Here is a 10,324-nt window from a genome sequence, read left to right on the forward strand (position 1 = left end):
GTGCAGTTAAGAAACACCGAATCAGTAGTATTAGGTTGATGAGCGTTCTACCACCCTGTCGGGACACACCTTTTCTCAACGGTTTCTACTGTTGAAATCGACATCGTCTCCAGAAGACGTCAAATTTTATATTTTTGAAAAAAGAAGAGTTCGGGCATCAACTAAGCGCAATTTCCTATCTATCTATCTAGGTTTCATAGAAATCGGTCCACTACGGACGGAGTTATGATCAGCGACAAATAAACGGACAGACGGATCTGTTGAATATTATTAGTAAAGATCTGCACCACATTCATTGTCTACGCTTTAATGTACAACATGGAGAAACTATCAGGATCTCTCTACTGGAACAGTGCGGCTATTGGGGTAAGTTCGAGTCTAGAAAGGCTATTCTATTTCTGTAAAAAGTACTAAAATCGGTTAAAGAGCAACTATTTGTGTTGTATGAAACAGAAAATTTCTCACTTCAGGCATCTCGCTGGGTGGTCAATATAATTGTCAGCATAGCAGACTACAAACTACACTGGTTCGGACGGAAACTTATCAATATTCTCTCGATGCTCTTCACATTGGCCAGTTTAGGAGTGATGGCTGTGTACATGTATACAGGACACGGTGGAAGTATTCTGGCAATCGGGACTACTGTAGCCATTGCAATGTGTTCACAGTTGTTCATTGCAAAGTATTTGATGGTCAATGAGTTGTATCCGACGGCTGTCAGAAATGTTGCAGTGTCAGCAGTATCCACGATGAGCAGAATTGGATCAATGTTCTCACCGCAGTTGTTTTATTTGGTAAGTGGTTTTATTAAGAAGAATACCGAGAGGAACAACTGTAGGTAGTAGAAATCTTTTTTGAATAAAAGTTACTTGAAACAGAGAAAAAAGTTCACAGAGTCATATTTAGTCCATACGTCTTCAAATTCTTTTCCCGCAAAACCGCGTTTGTACACGACTTGGCAGATTGTCAATTGAGTCGCTCCTCAGCCAAATTGCGCGCTAGTAACGTGGACGAACAATACGGAGTTAAATTTTTCGAATGAAACTCACTTTTCTTCCATGTTTCTTGAATTTTACTTGAAACAGGGAAAACATTGTTGACAGTTACTAACACAACACATTCTAAACAAGTGCGCGCTATAGAAATCCCCCGTGAGATTTGTTTTTTTTTGCGTTGCTCATCTTCTTACGCAGATTTCCTTAGTTTCGGTGAAGCGCAGTAGTGAAAATAGTTTTGTCTTAATAATCAAAGTTTCGGTTTTTTTGCGGTCACGTATAATTTATGTTGAGAATGTAATTGAAATTCCATGCACTAATACAACTAAATAAAGAAAAAATATCAATATTCCCTGAAACAGTAAACATAATCCAGTTTGGGAGCTGGAGTAATATCACTCGAGGGCATTTTTGTAGGCTTTAGTACAAAAATGGGAAAACTTTATTTTTTACAAAAATTGTTTTCATTTTTCGATAAGATGTCCAATGCCAACTTTTTTATGAAAGTTTTGTGTGAAAAAATGTGAATTTTATGAATTGGGGCCAAGATTGGGTATGCTTGAAGGGAAAATGTATACTTATTAAAATTCGAAATCGCAATAATTCAGAATCGATGACTGCTACGAAATTGGAGTTGTATCTAGAAAAAAGGTGTAGAAATTTTTTCACTGTTTCAGTATTAATTCAAACAGAAAAACAAATTACTCTCAATATTTCTCTCACAGTTTTTTCCTAACAATTTCCTCTGAAACAGTATAAAATTTATTTGCAGAGTGACATTGCCGAATGGATACCATATGCAGTTCTTGTCGGATTTCAACTCGTCGATCTCATCATTTTCTGTGTTTTCATTCCGGAAACGAAAGGAGTTCATTTGGAGAATCACTTGCCGCCGAAACATAAACGCATTTTTGGAAAACGGACTTAGAAAGCTTTACTTTTTTTATTTGTGAATGTTTTTGATTGTTCTTTTTTATATTTGCATTGAATTCTCTTTGACTGTATGAGCTTATGAAATAATTTGATATACGTTTGTGCATTCAGGAAATACCAGAATTAATAAAATATGAACACCACTGTTTCGAAAATCGATGAAACATAAATTAAATTTTGTAGATATAATTAAAACACAATTAATTCAATACAATTGAGAAAAAATCTTATGTTAAAGACGTCATATCAATGTATTCTTCGTTCTGAAAATTACTCTTTTTTTTGAAACAGTGAAAATAAAAATTGGGAATGCAGTTTTTTTTCAGTTTCTTTATTATCCGATTTCTTGTCCCCTGCATTTACCAAATAAATATTTTTTCTCGAAAATTTGATGTTCCACTTTTTATTTCTAAATAACAAACATTAAAAAAAATAATTTGTGTTGCATATGACTTACCGTCTTATTTATCTCGAGAAACATGAAAGGAGTATTCAATCATGCTCTAGTTTTTGTTCAAAAACAGTGAAACAGTACTTTTCTATTTTACTTTTGAAAATTTGCTTTTCAAAACAGGGACTTCTGATAAAATTCAGTGTTTCTATGTAACTCGTCCACAAGAACTGAAATATATTATTCGTTTTTTTCTTGAACTCGTCTAGAATTTCAAAAAACTCAAAAAACTCGATAAACAAAAATACTGAAAAATTCAGGTTCTTGTGAAAATCTTGAAACAGTACATTTTTTGAAACTAAAAATATTATGGTAGCCTTATTTTGGCAAGCGTAGAGGGCGGTTATTGTGAAAAGACATACAATAAATAGCTCAGAAAAATCGGAAACTACGGAGAACTGCATCAGCTAGAAGATATTCTCAGAAAATATTTTTTGGAAACAGTGAAAAAATATAATTTTCATTTCAGTAACAGTTCCTATGAATCAAAAAGTGAAAAATTGCATTTTTATGCCTACCAGCTTAGGCTGACGCGCCTTCGGCGCGTTTTCTCGCTGCTACGCCACTCAAGTTCACGTGAAAACTTTTGATGATAATATTACATTCCAATGGCGACCAGATAAACAATTTTGTTAGAACTCCAGCAACGGAGAAGCCAGAAGAAGTCGATAATTCAAACAACCACTAAACATCCGAGTATGGAAAGCTTGGGTTGGGAAATAGCGGATCTGGAAGAAAATCTGACGGAAAATCTGATAGCTCTTCAAGTGCATGAGACCATTGAAACACCAAAAGATGATTCTGAGACGAAAAGTGATAAAAAGCGATGATAAGGAAACAGAAAGTGTTGGTTCTTGTGATGAAGGTGTGGAAAATGACACATTTCGAATTCTTGAGGTTTTTAAGATACTATAATTCTTCCGATGAAAGGTTTAACTGTTAAAACCCTTCCGCCGACTTTCACACATATTAACAGGGCGTTAAAGGCGTATTATGGTCAGTTATGATGTTTCCTTATCATAATGTATGAGTTTCGGCAAAATCCTTTATATACTTCAAGAATATTTCAATTCGGTGCACAACCCGCTGAAAGCGAGCGCCGGAAAGTTTGGTCAATGAAATGGCCGAAGAAAAACGAGCGCGGTGGCCTAGAAATTCGATTTTGGCCATACTGATTTTCGAATTTTGACGGTAATTTTGTTGTTCCTTCATTAAATTCTAGACAATACGGCAAATATTGGTAGAAAAACACTAAAAACTATCGAAAAGAACGGCAGAAGTGAAATTTCTAGAACTTTCTCACTGACCAAACTTTGCGGCGCTTGCTCTCAGTGGGTTATGCACCGAATTGAAAAATTCTTGAAGTATGAAAATGAACTCGCATACATTATGATATGAAAATATCATAACTGACCACAATAAACGTTTGAAAAAAAAAACTCAATTATTATCAAAAAATGTACATTTCATTCTTACAATTAGTTTAACAGAACTGAACAGTGTAAGAAGCGGTTGCTTGACATTTAAAAGAGGAAGATTCATCATCATAAAGATAGGTATAAGCAGTTGGACACGCATCTTTGAACATCTGAGCAGTAGCCGAACGATGGCATTTATCAGGAGTACCGTAGGCTCCACGGCAGCATTCTTGGTCGGTGTTGTATCCAAGACATCCAGATTTACAGGCGACAACATTTCCATTGTGTCCTCTGACTGCAAGAGCAACTGGGCACTCAACATTAATATCCTTCACACATCCACCAGCCCGTTTGCAACCAGATCCGCCATGTGGGTCGATCTGAACGGGCAGATTGTATCCATCGATCAATGAGACATCATAGAAATCTTGTCCTCCCCAGGGTTTCAACGTGAATTCAGCTAGAGATGCTGGTGGAACTCCTCCGGCTCCGTTGCATTGTTCAGAGTTCTACAAATAATTTTTATTAACTAACAATTTCATCCTATTCTCCTTACTCTGCAGAATCCAGTCTCGCAGTTGAAGTTTTCATCACATCCAGTTCTGGCCCAAATACGTCCGGCACTCCATGCATCGTCTACTTCAATATCTCGAGACTCAGATGCATTCAGTCTGAAACCTCCTCCAGCTGGGTTTCCGGGTCGTCCGAGAATTCCTGGCCAAATGGTGAATTGGCACTTATTGAGGATGGTTATTTTGCGAGATTCAGTAGAAATTGTGAAAAGAAGTAGGCCAACTGTGAACTTGACGAGAGCCATTACTGGAATATAATGAAATCATGAAAAAAACAGGAAAATAGAGAAGATTAGTGAATTGAGAAGAAACCAAACTAATATCATTTACCGCCCTTTTTATAATATTCAGAACGACTTAACTTGCACAATATACCCTTTTCTTATCAGTTTTGAATTTTCATTTTTTGATTTCCTCACAAACAAATATCAAATTATTTTTTGTTCTGAAATTTACTCTCCTTGTTTGAAACAGTAAAAATAAAAATTGGGAACGATATTTGATTCAGTTTTTTTGAGCCGTTCTATAATTATTTGATTTTTTTCACATGCATTTCCGAGAGGAAAAGTTTTTTCCCAGAAATGTGTGTTTTCTAAATAACCCAATAAAAACAATTATTTTTTATTGTTGAAAAAAATCACAGTTAAGAAACATGAGAGAAGTATACAATTATGTTCTAGTTATTGTTCAAATGAAATTGAAACAGTACTTTTCTATTTTTCATTTTAAATTTGGTTTTCTAAACGGAACTTCTGATGAAATTTGGTGTTTCTATGTAACTCATCCACAAGAACTAAAATATATGGTTCAACTATTTTTGAAAGAATAACAAAAATAATGCAAATTTTCGGTCTTCTGAAAACCTTGAAACAGTACATTTTTGAAGAAAACATACTAGACTTTATTAGCGCAAGCGTAGAGGTCGGTTGTTGTGAAAAAATGCAATAAATTGCTCACAATCAGAAAAATTGCCATCAGTGGACTGCATCGTCTAGAAAATATTATCAGAAAAATATTTTTGAAACAGTGAAAAAATTTAAATTTCAGAGATAGTTCATGTGAATCAAAAAGTGAACGATTGTATTTTTAAGCCTATTTTATTCATATCGGAAATTAGAGCTCTTCAGACTTTTTCAACTTTCTACGAAACTGTGAATTTGAATTCTCTAATATTTTCAGTTCCAATGGCGACAAAACACTTTTCCGTATATCAACGAAATATTTTTCCGCGTATTAATATAATTAAAATAATTTTCCCAAATTTAGTATTATAAATTCACAACACCGCGCCGCATGGCTTTAAAGGCGTATCTAATTGTCCGAATTGGTCTCGCAGCGAAAACTTCTTACTGTAGTTCATTTTATAGGGTTTCTCATGAATTTATCAGCTAAAATCAGATTCAAAAAATGGTTTATTACATAGTTGCTTTTTATTGTTAATTTCACAAGAAGAGAAAACTAAAGTAACGAGACAAAATAACTAAAATGAACTACAGTAAGAAGTTTTCGCTGCGAGACCCATTCGAACAATTAGATGCGCCTTTAAAGCCACGCGGCGCAGTTTTTAAATATTATTATTATTTTTCAAGTTTCATGTTTGAAAAATGCAAAAATGACCAATAAATCCATCGGGTAAATGCGATTCTTGAAAAGTTTTTTTTTCTGAAAGTGAAAATTTTTACTGTTTCGCTATGAGTTAGAAAGAAGTATGATGTCAAATATTTCCAGTTAATTTACGGTTGTCAGACAATATAATTTCTTGAAAATAATTGATTGTATCCTATTTTTGCAAATTCTTTCTGTTTCAAATAATCCATTTAAACAAAAGTATTTTCTGAAAACTAATATTACTACTCCCAGTACCCAAAAGTCAATTTCATTTGCCATAGGACTTATTCTCTAACCCTTTTTGAATGAAAATCGTCTGTTTCGCTTAAAACTCCTAAAATTATTTAAACCTTCAAACTCAATTAACGATTGACAGCTGATATACACTTTTCAACTCTTTCAATATGGGAACTAATAGAAAACAATCTCTTAAAAGTCGTTATGGATCAGATGATGTTGGAAGTAATGACCTCGTTTTCTGAAAAATTAAGAATTCTCGTTTTTTTCGAAATAATATTTGAGAGAGATCTATACACAACACTATTTCAGCAGGCTGCTTGTATCAGGTAAACATTTTTGCTGTTTCATGTTCTCGCAAAAAATTTCATAACTGCAAGCTTACTATTAGACACCCGGATTTTAATTTGACTTCCAAGACCGATTTTCAGTCTTCGTTTTGAGTGGTGCACGCCCTTCAATGCATTGCAAACCACAAACTACACAGGATCGATGCTCACCTAAAATCAAGAGAATTTAAAGGATTTTTCTAACAAAAGAAAATGAAACAGAATCCACAAGGAAAGTGTGTGGGATCTTTAATCGAGTTATGACAACAAAATGCTTTTATGGATTTGAATGCAGCACTGACTTAACAGCGTTAAAATAGTACGACACTCCAAAATTAGAACCATTGCCAAATGAATACCGTATGTCCTTTCTTAAGAAAAAAACTTTTCTGTTTCAGAAAATTATCAAAAAATATTTTTCTGTTGTCATCGTCGCTAATATAACGTTGATCCCTTTTACATTTTCAAGAATAAATAACAATGTGTTGTGATGCAGGATTTGACATCTAGAAAATTCAGTAATAAAGACAAAATATCGAACTAATTTTGTGATATTCAGTGCAAACTGTTTCTTCAATAATTTTGTTACTCAAAATACGTTGGCCTAAGTTTTATTCACACCAGGTAAAACCAAATAACTAGAAAGTTTATTTTGACAACACTTCGGCCCAGTTCTTACAACTGCGCTCCATCGGAAGCTTCTTGAAAAATGTTTTTTTCCTCTGAGTCTCTCAATTTCGCACACACTTTTCTTCGGTTTCGGTGGAGCGCGGTTGTAAGAAGCGGGCAGTGTTAATACTAGTAAACTGGACAAGCGCAGAGGGCGGTTATTGCGAAAAAAATACAATAAATATCTCATAAAAATTATGGGTTTCGGACAATTGCATCAGCTAGAAGATATTCTCAGAAGAAACATTTTTGAAACAGTAAAAAATTTAACTTTCAGTAACAGTTCCTGTGAATCAAAAAGTGAACGATTGTACATAATTTTAGTCTATTTTCAAAGGCTTATCATCACAAATAGTTTATAAAAATTAATTGGTTTCCGGAATAAGTTCCTCAGAAAAGCTTGCATCGCAAAGTTTTTTCAAAACTGATTTTCTCTGTTTTTTTCTGTTTCTCAAAAAAATCGAAAAAAAATCTGATTTTTATATCACGATTCTGTGAAAATTTTGATCCAAGTGTTGGAAATCTAGTTTAGATATTTTTACAAACAGATTCAAAATCAAAGTCTCGAATTAGAAGTTAATGACATTCGGAGAGTGGGATAAACAGACAGACAATATCATACCTATCTCAAAAGTCATGATGCTTTTTTCCTCTTTCGCAAAAAGTTATAATTTTTACAAATTTTATAAATAGAAACGTTCGCCCCAGTTTTTCATATTCCAAATAAAAATTCATTCTGTTACAGTACCCTTTTCACTAACACCTTAACAATAAAATCTACAATAATACTTTGATTTTTCTGATCTCCTAATCCGAATAAATCAACCTAACACCTTCTGACAACTTGTTTCGATGAAAAAATTCCTTTTCAAGGTCCTTTCTCTTCGGATTACCCACCAACCCCATGTGCCCTTCTATGATCTTTGCTGTCACCGTCATCATATTCGTTCTCAATTTTTGTCTTCTTCTCTTTCTTCATATCATCATCTTTTTCTCCATTTCATACTGTCATAAATCAAAGAAAGAAAGTATCCTTCCAATTTGTAATGTCTGGTGTCTCTTCTTCTTTTAGAAGAAAATTGAGACACTTTTACCTAATTGCCTTTAATTCATTTGTATTGTTTCATTGCATTTTCAAACTGAAATTTTTCTCTTAAAAGTCAGAAAGAAATGTTGCTTCTGAAAATTCCAAAACTAAAATTTTTTCTGTTTCAAACATTTTTCAAAAATTTTCTGTTCTTGTTAAAATTTACTCTATTGTATATTTCGTATTTCTTGAGAAAATTGGATGATATTGACAATGTTCGATCTGTAAAACCTGTAATACAAGGGCAGTCGTATAGAAACTACTAAAAATAGAAAATCCAAAGAAAATTTTGATTCTGAAAATTCCGGAATAAAGTTTTTTTTTTGTGTCAAAATTTTTCGAAAAATGTATTGTTCTTGTTAAAATTTAATATGAAAAACCTTCAGTAATCTCGTGGTCATTTTAAACAATCTGATTAAAATTAGCGTGATTAGTAAAGCATTTAGAATAGCAAAAAAAATTTTAGAAATGTTTTTAGTGAATTTTTAAAAGTGTCAAAAGCACGAAAAGTTTTCTGGGAGTTGAAAAATCTATGTTGTGTTATAAGCGTTTTTACGGTATCTTGAGTGAATTTGCTGATAATGATAATGTTCAATCTGTAATCCTCTAATACAAGGACAGTCGTATCAAAAATACATGCTCTTATATTACAGATACCAAGAAAAAACATACTGAAAAACTTAACATGAGAAAATTTTGTCACTTATCACAAAAATTTGTCACTTACTACAAAAATTTTGTCACTTACAAATATTATTAATTTTGGAAACAGAACATATTTTAAATTTCAACCTGTTTCTTTTCACTATTAGCTTGGCACAGTTCTTACAACTGTGCTAAACCGAAATCCACTTGATAAATCTGTATTTTTCTCTGAGTCTCTCAATTTCGCACACACTCTTCTTTGGTTTCGGTAGAGCGCGATTGTAAAAAGCGTGCTGTTCTAATACTAAAAGTTCCTCTGTTTTAGGTATCTAAAGCTCAGTAAATAATGAAAAAAATTCCAGTTTCACAATTATTTTGAGAAAAAAACAGCTGTGATTCCATTGATAGGAAAACTCCAAATATTACAAATTCTTATAGTCTCTTCTCACTTTTTATTTTCCTGACTAGAACTGCTGTTTCAACAAATATTTAATGTTTCACAACTATTGTATTTTGTCCATACTGATCTTATCACCAATACGGACGATATCCCTATTCCTTCACAACCACTTGTCTACTCCAGAAATGACGTCTTCACCAACGTCATCTGACTCCAGCTTGGAAGAGGAGAAGTTTCTGAAACCAGAAGACGTGGAAGAATGTATTCCTCCAAAGGAGTTGGAAATGATGATTGAAGAGAAAAAAGTGGGAACATTGGATGATTTTGTGACACTCCGGTGGTACTGTATGCTAGTTCTGCTGATGGCTGAATTGACAGCATTCACTGCAACTGCGAGCAGTAAAGTTATGGTTTTTGCAGGTGGGTTACTGTTTCAAAGTTTTAATGAATTATTCTTCTCTAAAATAGCTATAATAGGTTGCAGATCTTAGAAAAGTTCACCTCGCTGACTGTTTTAGTACTTCCCTAATTTGCACTCCCCCACCAACCTGTTTACACCAGTAAACAGTCTAAAGTTTCCTAATTTTCTTTCTTCACGTGAAGACAGTCTCTTCATTTTTGCAGACAAGTGATAAGAAGAGAAAGATAGAGAGATGAGAATGGTGGGGTCTCTGATTTATGTCCTTTTTAATTGGAGAAGAATTTATGACCATGATCTTTTGAGGGTTCAGTATACTTTTAGAAACGAAGAATTGAACCGCGTATCGGGGAATCATGGACTTCTGAATTGCTTTACAATATATTGAAACAGAAAAAAATATTCCGACTGTCTCTAAAATTACGGCAGTCTGACTAGTTTTCAAAAAAGTGTCTAACTTAAGCAAGTTTTAATTTTGCGGAATTTTTTATGCAAAGATTCATGTTTTTCACAGAATTTATTTTTTCTGGTTGCAACTATTGACACATAGTCATTTTGTTCG

The 10,324-nt window shown here is 33.5% G+C and overlaps 2 protein-coding genes across 2 annotated transcripts; one reads left to right on the forward strand and one right to left on the reverse strand.

Moving 5' to 3' along the window:
- Positions 1-309: 309 nt before the first annotated feature.
- Positions 310-1,923, forward strand: GCK72_015353 (uncharacterized protein; the record flags this gene model as incomplete). Its single annotated transcript, XM_053730806.1, has 3 exons — positions 310-366; positions 471-794; positions 1,768-1,923. 3 exons carry the CDS (start codon positions 310-312, stop codon positions 1,921-1,923), a joined length of 537 nt encoding a protein of 178 aa, XP_053585578.1.
- Positions 1,924-3,862: 1,939 nt separating this feature from the next.
- GCK72_015354 (uncharacterized protein) lies at positions 3,863-4,614 on the reverse strand (the record flags this gene model as incomplete). Its single annotated transcript, XM_003113361.2, has 2 exons — positions 3,863-4,306; positions 4,354-4,614. 2 exons carry the CDS (start codon positions 4,612-4,614, stop codon positions 3,863-3,865), a joined length of 705 nt encoding a protein of 234 aa, XP_003113409.2.
- Positions 4,615-10,324: the final 5,710 nt, after the last annotated feature.

The sequence above is a fragment of the Caenorhabditis remanei genome, chromosome IV, assembly GCF_010183535.1.
Source record: "Caenorhabditis remanei strain PX506 chromosome IV, whole genome shotgun sequence".
Lineage (NCBI taxonomy): Eukaryota > Metazoa > Nematoda > Chromadorea > Rhabditida > Rhabditidae > Caenorhabditis > Caenorhabditis remanei.